We start from the raw sequence: 13,461 nt of genomic DNA, 5'->3' as shown, positions 1-13,461 counted from the left end.
GAGGTTGTTTGCAGCTCAGTGTGAAATAACACTGTGACTGATAAATGCTGTCTGGCATGAGTCTGTGAGGGGGACATGAAGCATGTGCCCCAGATATTTGTCATCTATCATCTTGTCTTAGTGCTCTCCCAGATAAGAGGACCTGGAGGCCAAGGTCTCTCTGTATCTTCCATGTCCCAGCATAGTATCTGGTGTGTATTAGGAGATTCTAAATGTTTGCTGAATGAATGAGTTCACAAATGAGCTGATTCACTCAATGAATATTAATTAAGCACTGGACTATGGAGCCATCTCCTGGGTATCATTCACATTAGTGGTGCATTTTTTTAAACACCTGGTAGAAAATAACAACCAAGAGTGGGAACATAGAGCTGTAATATGATTTTAAAAAATACTCTCAATACACAGAGAATATTGATTTTGGTAGAATGATATATCAAGCTACTTTTAGTTTGTGCGTTTGCCACACACATATTGAGTGCTCATTGTTTTCCCTGCTCTATTTTAAGACCAATGAGTGTTTAAGTGGAGAAGGCATATACTAACTTAAGACTGTGTGTGTAAGCAGATGTGTGATAGTTCTTACATCTTATCCATTATTCTTTGCTGGTGATATATCTCAGTCCTCTGTATTATGTATGGCTTATTTACTTAATCTACTTTTGCCACCTGATGCGAAGAGCCAACTCATTGGAAAATACCCTGATATTGGGAAAGACTGAGGGCAGGAGAAGAGGGGGTGACAGAAGATAAGATGGTTGGATGGCATCAATCCTTTTTATGATTTTTAACCTGGAATCCATGGAAAGTAGAAGAGGTGGTTCCAGAACCCCTGCAATTGTATGCAGACTGCATGTGTGTGCATCTTTCAGGGAGAGGGTCTATAGCTTCCATTGGATACTCAGAGCATCCATGACTCCCAGAAGAGTAAGGACCACTACTTTCAAGGGCCAAGTTCTATATATGTAGAAAGTCCAGGGAGAGAGCAGGAAGGTGTTTAGCAAAGGCTAACTAGGGCAGAAAGGTGAGGACACTTAGAGTAACAGGAGATTAGAAGAGGAAGGGCTCATGGGATCTATGGTCTAAAAGGACATCCTGGAAAAGATGGGGCTTGGGCCTCAAGAAATAAATGGAATTGGTGTAGAGACAGAAAAAGAATGTTCAGGACATGTTCAGGTGTTCCAGGTTGGGGTGGCGGTGGGGCTTGAGCAGAGCTGACAGGCTGAGACAGAGCCAGCTCAGGTGATTACTAAAGATGGCGAGGAGGGTCAGGCGAGAGAGAAAGGATGGTGCAGTGCCAACCTGTCCTCAATGTGTGCATTCCCTTATGGGCCCATGGTGGGAGAGGCCACATGCTGGTCTTCATATATAAAGCAGCAGCCTAGGGCTGGATTGAGGACATTTTTCAACTCTCATTTTCCTGGAGGCTTTCAGTTCTGTGCACTGACCTGTTCCTTCTCCGAAAATAGTTAAAGACAGTTGCAAGTATTTGTGACTGCAACGCATCAGACTCCGTGGCCCTGCTGCAGTGCCTGCGGGCAAAGTCCTCCAAGGAGTTGCTGAGCATCAACCAGGTGAAGAGGGAGGGGAGTTTGGGGACAAAGTTGTCCTTTGAAGGGAATCGTAGACAAATCCTACCTGTCTCTTATTTATTTCGATTCAGAACTTGGACAGATGGGGGTTGGGGATTCCTAGTAATGATTATAAAAAAAGCAATGTGGAATATAGAGCTCTTATAGTTTAATTTAAGGAGATCGACAAGCCAGGGTGCTGCTTAGCTTGGAGAAGACACAACAAAACACAAAGATTGTGATTGTCTCTACATCAGTGAAGGAATCTCACAGGGGAGAGGGTCCACATTTGCTCTACAGGCCACCAGGAGCTAAAGTCAAGATCAAGAGCTGGAAGTTGGGGAGCCATAACTAAGCACTTTCTAAAAACTCAGTTATCTGAAAAGGGATCAATTCCTTTAGAAGGCAGTGAGATACCCACCTCTGTAGGTATGCAAGCAGGGTCTAAATGACTACAGATGAATTTCAATCACCAAGTAATTCATTGGACTGGATAATCTTTTATGCCTAATCTTCCAGTCTTGAGACCCTCTGATAGTCCTTGAGAGACAATGAAGTCCTTACCTGTCTGATTCCAACATTTGTTAAACAATTATTTGGCATGGATTAAAAAATCTGCTACAAGTTGTACTAGGATCCAGGAAATAGATAAGTTCTTGACCCAGTGTAGTGTGAAAGTTCTTTTTGTGGGCTCTCTTCTACCCCTACTCCCAAAACAGAGACCTAAAAAAAAAAAAAAAATCATGAATAGAACCAGATGTTTCTTCGTAAGACCCAAGAATCGTCTATCCAGACCCAAGTCTCAGTGCTGAGGAAGATGCCTTGGGAAGACGCTCACATCAACCCACACTACCCTGGCCATCCCCTCACCTCACCTCTCTGCCCATTGCATTTGGACAGTGGTTCCACGCTTGAGCATGCATCAGACTCACCTGGAGGGCTGGTTGCTGAGCTGCACACCCCAGAGTTTTGTATTTGGCAGGCCTGGGATAGGGCATGAGAATTCATTGTTTTTTGTTTTTTTTTTTTAAGATTTATTTTTATTTATTTATTTATTTATTTTTGGCTGTGCTGAGTCTTCATTGCTGTACAGGGTTTCTCTAGTTGCAGAGAGCAGGGGCTACTCTTTGTGGCACTGTGTGGTCTTTTCATCGCGGTAGCTTCTCTTGTTGTGGAGCACGGGCTCCAGGCACTTGGGCTTCAGTAGTTGTGGCGCACTGGGCTTAGTTCCTCTGAGGTATGTGGGATCTTTCTGGACTGGGGATCAAACCTCTGTTCCCTGCATTGGCTGGTGGGTTCTTTACCACTAGACCACCAGGGAAGCCCAAGAATTTGCATTTCTAACAAGTTCCCAGGCAATGCTGCTGGTCCTGGAGCCACTTTCTGAGAATCATTGTGCTGGGGTATTATATATCTTAGAGAGTTACTACTTTTTTATCCTCATTTAGAAGACCAGGAAATTCAGGCCCAGAAAAGTTGGGCCCCTTTGCCCAAGTGAGTGGCAGAGTTGGCCAGGCAGCACTGATGCCTTGGGATGGGCCAAGAGTGATTGATTTTTCTTTTCTTAATGCCTTTTGCTATAGTGGATTGGCTCAGTTGGGCTAGAGTCTGGGGACAGCAGATTTTGTGAAATGAAACAGCTGCTGATTTTTCTCTTCTTCCTTGTTTCAGAAAACCAAGTCTTTCACTCGAGTGGTTGATGGCCTTTTCTTTCCTAGTGAGCCGCTAGACCTGTTGGCTCAAAAATTATTTCATCTGGTTCCTTCCATCATCGGAGTCAATAACCACGAGTGTGGCTTCCTGCTACCCATGGTAAGAATTCCTCTGTGCCTCCTCCCACTCCTTCAACAGTGAGGCAGCTGTCTGCTTCACACTGGGCGTGCACATAGACCTCACCAGCATTATGAGGGCTGGAGCCCATCACCCCAAGAACACAGCAGTCACTTTTTCTCTCTGAAGGAGGAGAACTGTGGATTGAGGGCAGCTGTAGCAAGTGTCCACTCTGTTCTTCCTATAGGGTTAAGGAAACAACTGTACAAAAATTGAGAGATCCAAGTGGATCTCTGGATCCAAGTGAACTTTGTTCAAAATATTACAAATGATTGTTTCAAATGAGCACTGTTTCTCCCTCAAAGGTGAAATTCATGCAGGTTTTGAAAACTGCAGACCTTCACACTTTCATGTCCAGCCTTGGTTCTGGCATTTCATTTCCAAGAATGCCAGTGCAAGTTGCAAAATTATTGAATTGTTTCATTCATCCAACAAATATGAACCAAGGGTTTACTTTATGCCCTGCACTCATTAAAAAAAAACAGCATTCAGCAATGAGCAAGTCACATGGTTCCTGCTTTTTGCCAGCTTACATTCTCAAGAAGAGAGACAAATGATATGCAAGATTGAATGGATGGTTTCAGAGAGTCTAAGTGCTATGAAGGACATAGACTGAGAAGAGGAGGCTTCTTTAGGGAGCGGAAAAGGGATCAGGAAAGGCTTCTCTGAGGAGGGACCATTTGAGCTGAGATCTGAGTGCTTAGTAGGAGCCATGATTTGTTTGACCCTGTAGTTTGAGTCTCCCCATTTAAAATAAGCTTTTCATCTGTCCTCAGAGGGCTTCCCAGGTGGCGCTAGTGGTAAAGACATAAGAGATGCAAGTTTGATCTGTACTAGAGAAAGGAAGACAAGTGCCACTGATAACAGCCACATCACCATAATCACTGTGACTGAGTGTCTTTCATAAGCCAAGTGTTCGGCGACTGTACAATAATGCAAACAGGCATTATTATCCCCATTTAGCAGCTAAAGAAACTGAGACTCAGAGAGGCTAATGTGACTTTCCTAAATCTCCTAGCTAGAGAGGAGACAGCAGTGTATAAATTTTATATATTTAGGTTCTGCCTGTAAATGCTGAGTTCTCTATTTACCGGCTGTGTGACCTTCGGGGAGCTGTCTAACCCCTCTGAACCTCTGTTCCCTCATCTATGAAATACGGCTAAAGTTACTACCTGCCTCACAGGTACACATCAAATAGCCTGGCATATAGTCTCAATGCTAGGCATATATTAGATATTGGAATTATTCAAGTGGGAGGACAGGACTTGGTGTCCAGGTCTGTACAGCACAAAAGCCTGCATGAGCGCTGTCATTCTGTGGCTGTTTGAGACCACAGAAAGTCTCCAAAAACCAATCCTAGCTCCTGAACATACAGAGAGGGTTCTTAGTAGTTAAAAAGTACTTGTGGATTATTTGAATGATTCTAGGGGTTCTCTCAGATTCCACAAGACAGATTTGTTTAAATATCTGTCATGATTCATTACCCCAAGATTTTCAGCAGAAAATGTACCACAGAAATTCATTTGACAAGTGAATACTGTTTCTATTCCCTCATGTTTTTAAGCTGTGATATTGGCCAGGGAAGGGTCATTTTAAAAATAGCTGCTTGTAGCTCTTACTCTATACCAGGCAGCCTCTGTGTTTTTAAGCATCCATTCTGCAGCCTCACTCGCTACCTGCCCCTGCCAACTGCTGGCTTCTCAGAGAGCCCAATGACAAAGGACTTTAGAAAGAGAGCAATAAATAAACCACTTCAACTTGCTGTTGAAGCCAAATGGTGGTCTGTATTAGTTTCCTAGGGCTGCCATAATGAAATACAGCAGACGAGGTGGCTTAAACCACAGAAATGTATTTTCTCAATGCTCTAGAGGCTAGAAGTTCAAGATCAAAGTGCCAGCAGGTTTGGTTTCCTCTGAGGCCTCCTCTTTGGTTTGCCGATGGCCACCTTCTCGCTGTGGCCTCACAAGGTCTTTCCTCCATGTGCACACCCCTGGAGTCTCTGCACATCCAAATTTCCTCTTCTTATGAGGACACCGATCGGACTGGATTAGGGCCCACCCTAGCATCCTCATGTTAGTTTAACAACCTCTTTAAAGACCCTCCTCTTTGTACACAGTCACATTCTGAAGTCCTAGGGGTTCCACATAGGAATTTGGTAGAGGATGCACTCAACTCCTAATGTAGTGGCCACTCAGCTCCCTCAAGACCTCAGGTATGACAGGGACAGCGGCCTGATAAATTCAAATGTGAGAAAAAGAATCATCATTGCTCAACCAACCCACTGAGGCTGCTCCTTACACATGGACCCCTTGGGGCTGAAAGAGTTCCTGCTCTGGCCAGCCTCCCCTCTGAAAGGTGGGTGCCTGGGCCCCTGGGGAGACCAGTTGCCCTTCTGATGACCTGATATACTCACGGAGGACTCCCTGCTTCTTTCCACAGAAGGAGTTTCCTGAGATCCTTGGGGGCTCCAACAAGTCCCTCGCCCTACAACTGATACACTCAGTCCTGGTAAGTGAGCTTGACTCTCCTCCGAGATCTATTCATTTCACAAACCTCCTGGGTCACACTCAGGGGTAAGGCTGGGATAGAGATTTATTCATTCATTCATTTAGTAGATCTTCACTAAACAGAGTTCTGCAATCCCTTATCCACAGTCTCAACATCCAAATAGCTCTGACAACTCAAAAGCTTCTTATAACCCACATGGCAGCCAAAATTGACCTAGACTGATACACACCCATTGGTCTTCATTATTCCTCCACGTTCATTCACTTTATCCCACTATATGTTTCTCTGTGATCATATGAATGTGGGGCCGAGCATATCATATAATATGCAACATATGTGCTGAATTACTCATCTAAGAACTGAAAAGTTTTGGATTCTGAAAACCACCTGAGACTAGAGACCCATATTCACTACATACCAGTCAGGTACTGTTCTACATTCTAGCAATACTGAGGGCCTTTAGTCGATCATTTATTCATTCACTCCCTATACTAGGGATATAGAGATATATTTAAGCTAGACACTAAGACAGAGATAGATTTCTTTCCTTCCTTCCTTTCTTCTTTCCATAAACATACACTCAGTGCGTATTCTGTGCCAGGTTCATTTCATTCATTTTTTCATTGAATAAATGTTTCTTGAGAGTCCACACACCCTGGCATGTCCTTAGGTCCTGGGTACAGTGATGGAGGAACTGAAGAGCCTCTTGATGAAAGTGAAAGAGGAGAGTTGAAAAAACTGGCTTAAAACTCAACACTCAGAAAACTAAGATCATGGCATCCAGTTCCATCACTTCATGGCAAATAGTTGGGGAAACAATGGAAACAGTGAGAGACTTTATTTTCTTGGGCTCCAAAATCACTGCAGATGGTGACTGCAGCCATGAAATTAAAAGACACTTGCTCCTTGGAAGAAAAGCTATGACCAACCTAGACAGCATATTAAAAAGCAGAGGCATTACTTTGCCAACAAAGGTCCATCTAGTCAAAGCTATGGTTTTTCCGGTAGTCATGTATAGATGTGAGAGTTGGACCATAAAGAAAGCTGAGCACCAAAGAATTGATGCTTTTGAACTGTGGTGTTGGAGAAGACTTTTGAGAGTCCCTTAGACTGCAAGGAGATCCAGTTAGTCAATCCTAAAGGAAATCAGTCCTGAATATTCATTGGAAGGACTGATGCTGAAGTTGAAGCTCCAATACTTTGGCCACCTGATGCGAAGAGCTGACTCACTGGAAAAGACCCTGATGCTGGGAAAGATTGAAGGCAGGAGAAGAAGGGGACAACAAAGGATGAAGTGGTTGGATGGCATCACTGACTCAATGGACATGAGTTTGAGCAGGCCCCGGGAGTTGGTGATGGTCAGGAAAGCCTGGCGTGCTGCTGTCCATGGGGACACAAAGAGTTGGACACGATTGAGCGACTAAACTGAACAGTGATAGCAGGCACCCTCCCTGCATTTGAGGGACTTGTAGACTATTGAGATAGATGAACATGACCAAACACCTCATACTGGGGTTAGGAACATGGGACCTGGATGCAAGTAGACTCGTGAAGGAATCATGGTTCCACCACTTTGGACAAACCACATCATCTCTCTAAACCTCAGTTCCCTTACCTATCAAATGGGGTTAATTCTGATGCGTGCATCATAGTGTCACTGTGGGGATTCAATGAGACAATGCATATAAAGCACTCAGAATTATGCCTCCAAAGGCAAATGTTTGGCGAGTGTCTCTATGATGGCTATTGCTGTTGACCTGGATCTCTTGCTACCATGATGTTTTACAGCACATACCTGTCCAGTATTTGTACCTTGTGGCTAATGAATATTTCCACAACAAGCACTCTCTGGTTGATATACGAAATCGCTTCTTGGATTTGCTTGGAGATGTGTTCTTTGTGATCCCTGGGCTGGTCACAGCTCAATATCACACAGGTAAGTCTCCTCGCACCCCTCCTCCTGCAAGGCTGGTGGCCGCAGGGATCCCTGTTGCTTGTGCACTGGCGGCCACCTGCTCTGCCCTGCCCTTCTGTTCCCTTGCTGAGAGGGAGCTCCCAAGGCTGCCTGGGAGATAGCCCTGCATGCTGACCTTCACAGTTCCCCTGCCCTTCAGAGTTCAAGAATGTTGATCAGTCCTTGTTGATTCTAGTACTTTCCTTTCTTTGGGACTATGTAGAAAAGTCCCATCCCCCACCCCACATTTTCAGAGGTCTGGCCCCCACTTACCTTTCTCTTTGGAATGCATGCGTGTGCATGCTCAGTTGTGTCTGACTCTTTGTGACTCCATGGGCTACAGTCTGCCAGGATTTCCAGGCAATAATACTGGAGCAGGTTGCCAATTCCTACTCCAGGGGATCTTTCGGACCCAGGGATCAAACTCATGTCTCCTGCATTGGCAGGTGGATTCTTTACCACTGAGTCACCTGGGAAGCCCTGTCTGAAAATATCTTCCCAAATATCTATAAAGAGTAGTGGAGCAATAAGAAAGAGAAGATTACTTGTGGGGCACAAACCTGCCCTTCTTTCTTTTTTAAAAAAGTTTGTATTTATTTATTTTTAACTGAAGTATAGTTGATTTACAATGTTGTATACATTTCTGCTATACAGAAAAATAATTCAGCTATATATATGTATACATATACATATATATATATTCTTTTTAGTATTCTTTTCCATTATAGTTTATCACAGGATATTGAGTATAGTTTCCTGTGCTATACAGTAGGACCTTGTTTTTATCCATTCTATATGTAATAATTTTCATCTGCTAACCCCAAACTCCCAGTTCATCCCTCCCCCATCCCCCTTCCTTCTTGGAAACCACAAATTTGTGTCTGTGAGTCTGTTTCACAATTAAGTTCATTTGTGTCATATTTTAGATACCACATATAAGTGATATTATATGGTATTTGTCTTTTTCTTTCTGGCTTACTTCACTTAGTATGATAATCTCTAGTTGCATCCATGTTGCAGCAGATGGCATTATTTCATTCTTTTTATGGCTGAGTAGTATTCCACTGTGTGTGTGTGTGTGTGTATATACACACACCACATCTTCTTTATCCATTCCTCTGTTGATGGACATTTAGGTTGTTTCCATGTTTTGGATATTGTGAACACTGCTGCTATTAACATTGGGATGCATGTATCTTTTTGGATTATGGGGCTTCCCAGGTGATGCTAGTGATAAAGAATACTTTTGCCAATGTAGGAGACACATATATATTTAATTTATATATATGAATTATTATTTGGCCATTAAAAAGGAATGAAATATTGATGCGTGCCACAACATGGATGAAGCTTGGAAGCACTGCTAAGTGTAAGAAGCCAGACACAAAAGCTTATATGTTGTGTGATTCTGTTTATGTGAAATAGCCAGAATAGGCAGATCTATAGAGTCATATAGTTTCCATGAGTGAAAGGAAGGGGTAAATGAGGGAATGACTGCTTCAACAGACCCGGGTTTCTGTCTGGAGTGACAAGAATGTTCTGGACCTAGACAGTGGTGATGATTGCACAACATTCTGAACTTTCTAAAAGCTGCTGAATTACACACCCTGAAACTATTAAAATGTTGACATTTATGTTGGTGAGTTTTTCAGACTTACAATGAAGAAACTGCAAAAGCAAGCCACAGATGGAAGAACGTATTCACAACACAGCTATCCCACAAAAAATCCATATCCAGAATAGAAGAATTCTTATAGTTCAATAATGAAAAGACAAATAATCCATTTACAAATGGGTGAAAGGCTTGAAAAGACACTTTGCCGTAGAGGAAAAATGAGAAAAAAAAGCACATAAAAAGGTGCTCAACAGTATTAATCATCAGGGAAATGCAAAGTAAACCCCAAATGAGGCAATCATTTACACCTGCTAGAATGATTAATATTTAATGTTAAAAACTCAAACCATATACCAAAAAGTATTGCCAAAGATGTGGAATGTTTAGTACTTTTGATGAGAATGTGAAATGGTTACAATCACTCTGGAAAATGGTACGTTTCTTACAAAGTTAAGCATATACCTACTCTATTACTCAAATATACATAAGACTTGTGTACGGATATCCACAGCAGCTTTAATTATAATAGCCCAAAACTGGAAAGAACCCAAAATGTCTTTCATCAGATGAATAGATAAATAATTTATGGTATATTCATGCAATAGCGTACTACTTGGTGACAAGGAGTCAACTATTGATACAGGGAAAACATGGATGAACCTCAAAAACATTATGATGAGCCAAAGAAGCCAGATTCAAGAGAGTACATATTGTGTTATTCCATTCATACAAAGTTCAAGAACAGGCAAAATTAATCAATTGTGATAGGAATAAAAACATTGTGTTTCTTGGTAGAATGACTAGAAGGAGCTACAGTAGAAATTCTGGGCTGATGGAAATGCTCTGTATCCTGCCTGAGGTGGTGTTTACATGAACGTGCATGCATTTGTTAAATCTCATCAAAATGTACACTTAAAATCTGTGCTTTTTACTGTCCGTACCTGATACTTTGATGAAAAGAGAGAAAATGAAAGAAAAGGAAGTAGAGATAGTGAGTACAAGGCAACTGCATTATAAGGCAGAAGGATTTAGAGAAATAAGCCAGTAACTGGAGGGGAAGTTGAAACCAAGAATATGTATGTTTGTGTGGGTTTCTCTGTGGGTATGCATGCATGCACGTGCGTGTGTGTGTGTGCGTGTGTGTGTGTGCTTTAATGAGAGACTTTGTAAGCTTGTTTGCCACTGATGGTGATGATCTGATAGAGAAAAACTGATGCAGAGAAAGAGGGGAAATGACAGAGCAAAGACATTTACTAGAAGAGAGATGAAGCCACATAGGATGCAGTGGAGCATCTTGGAAGCAGGAGGATGGCTTTGTCCTATTTTCTGCAGACAGTTGAACCAGGGTCAATGAAAGGAAATCACAAAGAGGTACATCTTGGATCAGTATAAAGAATTTTTTTAATTGGAGAATAATTGTTTTGCGATGTTGTATTAGTTTCTGCTGTATAATAACATGAAATCAGCTATGAGTATACATACGTCCCCTCCCTCTTGGACCTCCCTCCCATCCACCCCCACCCCAGCCCTCCAGGTCATTACAGAGCACAGAGCTGACCTCCTGTGCTATACAACAGCTTCCCACTAGCTCTCTATTTTACATATGGTATATAAATACATGTCAATGCTATTCTCCTAATTTATCCCACCCTCCCTTGGTTTTTGTTTGTTTGTTTGTTTTGAGAAGTAGAACTGTTGCCCTTGCAGGCTGCCCTGAGGGATAATCAGTTCTGTTTCCAGGAGCAGGAAACCCTAGCCTCAGATGAGGAAGAAGGAGTTAGCTTGGTTTAGGTCACCTCTAGTCTCTGGGCTGTTCCAACTGTGAGTCTGTGAATCCCAGACCAGATGGGTGGAGTGCGGGGCCAGCCTCTACTGTCCCCTGCCTGCATGCCTACCACAAACCCTCTCTACCTTCCTGTAGATGCTGGTGCCCCTGTCTACTTCTATGAGTTTCAGCATCCACCCCAGTGCTTGAAGGACAGGAAGCCACCTTTTGTCAAGGCTGATCACACTGATGAAATCCGCTTCGTCTTTGGAGGTGCCTTCCTGAAGGGCGACATTGTCATGTTTGGTAAGAAACTGGCCTGAGGGGTTCCTGCTCTTGCAGGAACATGAACTAGGGATAAGTGGAGAAGGAGAGAATCACCACTGTTAGCATGATGCCTCACCCACCCCACCACTATGCAAGAGCCTGGGAGGATTTGTGGGGTGGACTGAACCTCTGGTTTACAGACACAACCGTTCCCTAGAGAATGGCCCCACTCATAGTTTTAGAAACCAGGATGAAAAAGAAGGGCCAACATTTGCTCGATGAATGTTTCTGTCTGGACTAAAGCCAGGGCGGGCACCTTGGGGGCACTCATGCAATTCGATATTTATTTAGTTGGCTGGGCTGGGTCTTAGCTGTACCATGTGAGTTCTTCCATTGTCCTTGCGGCACACAGGATCTTCAGTTGCACCATGTGAACTCTTAGTAGCGGCATGTGGGATCTAGTTCCCTGACCAGGGATCAAACCTGGGTCCGCTGCATTGGGAGTGCACAGTCTTAGTCTCTGGACCACCAGTGAAGTCCCACAATCTGATCATTTTGAGAAACAAAACCACTTAGTTCCCTCTCCCTGACACCTGATCTTATCCTCCCTTCCCTTCCCAGAGCTCCTGTGAGGCTACCACCCAGGGCTTTCAAAGGCAAGAGCCATATTTTTCATAATTGTAGCTGAAAGTGGTGTGGATTCAGGTGATCTTATGTGAATGCTTGTGAACTATTTCTAGTGAGGTTAACCCATTTATTCCTGAGCTTATGACCTGTTCAGTGAGGTTATCAAAAATTTAAAAACCACAGGAACTATACATAGGAGTTATGACTAAACTATTTCATTAAAAAAATTGCACAATACGGACCCTTAACCAGTTCATGCTGGCCTCTCTGTGATAAGGACAGAACCTCTCCTCTAAAGTGTGTGTAGTGTGGTTTGTTCATTGCTTTATTTATTCTTTTTTATCTTTTATGCCAGTAATAACAGAACTACCTCTTAGGTTGTCATAAGGATTAAATGAAACAATTCTCATAAATCACATGGTGAGTGCTTAATAAATATTACTACTACTCAGTAGCCATCACTGAGTCTGTAGTATGTGATGGGCACATGGACTCTCAAAAATGGACAAATGAGCAATATATGTTTGTGTCAAAGAGTTAAATTACTTGATATCTGAAGAACTTGTGAAATCAATGAGAAAAGCACAACCCAGTCAAAAACTGGGTAACAGATATAAATAGATAGTTTATGGAAACAGAAACACCAGTGGCTTTTGAATGTAAAAATCTACCCAGACTGGCTGCTGGCAAAGAGGACTGAAAAGTAACCTTGACCAAGTAATCATTTTTCATAGGTCAAGGTTGGGAAGAACATTTTACATAATGTATTTGAGCAGGTGGGGGATAATAGACAACCTCATATATCAATGGAACCCTCTATCAAAACTTAAAATGCATGTAGTCATTAGTCCAACAATTCAACTTCTAAGATTTTTTGTGTGTGCAATTATATTTCCACGTCAGGGAAGGACATGGCAACCCACTCCAGTACTCTTGCCTGGAAAATCCCATGGACGGAGGAGCCTGGTAGGCTGCAGTCCATGGGGTTGCAAAGAGTCAGACACGACTGAGCGACTTCACTTTCACTTTTCACTTTCATGCATTGGAGAAGGAAATGGCAACCCACTCCAGTATTCTTGCCTGGAGAATCCCAGGGACAGCAGAGCCTGGTGGGCTGCTGTCTATGGGGTTGCACAGAGGCAGACACGACTGAAACAGCTTAGCAGCAGCAGCAGCATACTTCCACGTGTGCAAAAATACATATACACACACAGTGAAACATTGCTTTTTTGAGCAAGAGATTGAAAAAATGTCAAGACCTATTAATACAGTACTGGATACCTGAATTATATATTTACATATAATTAAATGTAAACATGGGCTT

The 13,461-nt window shown here is 42.8% G+C and overlaps 1 protein-coding gene across 3 annotated transcripts in view; it reads left to right on the top strand.

Moving 5' to 3' along the window:
- Positions 1 to 13,461, top strand: part of CES5A (carboxylesterase 5A) — a 264,129-nt gene that overhangs the window by 249,122 nt on the left and 1,546 nt on the right. For 2 of the 3 annotated variants that reach the window (XM_081510654.1, XM_081510652.1), the window contains 5 exons: positions 1,470 to 1,574; positions 3,243 to 3,383; positions 5,841 to 5,909; positions 7,698 to 7,845; positions 11,400 to 11,549. In XM_081510654.1, the coding sequence (XP_081366780.1) occupies positions 1,470 to 1,574; positions 3,243 to 3,383; positions 5,841 to 5,909; positions 7,698 to 7,845; positions 11,400 to 11,549 (613 nt within the window). The remainder of the gene's footprint in view (positions 1 to 1,469; positions 1,575 to 3,242; positions 3,384 to 5,840; positions 5,910 to 7,697; positions 7,846 to 11,399; positions 11,550 to 13,461) is intronic. The other variant, XM_081510653.1, reaches the window with a different exon arrangement.

Source organism: Giraffa tippelskirchi, chromosome 7, assembly GCF_054371585.1.
Source record: "Giraffa tippelskirchi isolate mGirTip1 chromosome 7, T2T-mGirTip1v1.2.pri, whole genome shotgun sequence".
Taxonomy (NCBI): Eukaryota; Metazoa; Chordata; class Mammalia; order Artiodactyla; family Giraffidae; genus Giraffa; species Giraffa tippelskirchi.
Note: the sequence above shows the minus strand (reverse complement) of the source record. Positions and strands in the feature narration are given on the sequence as shown.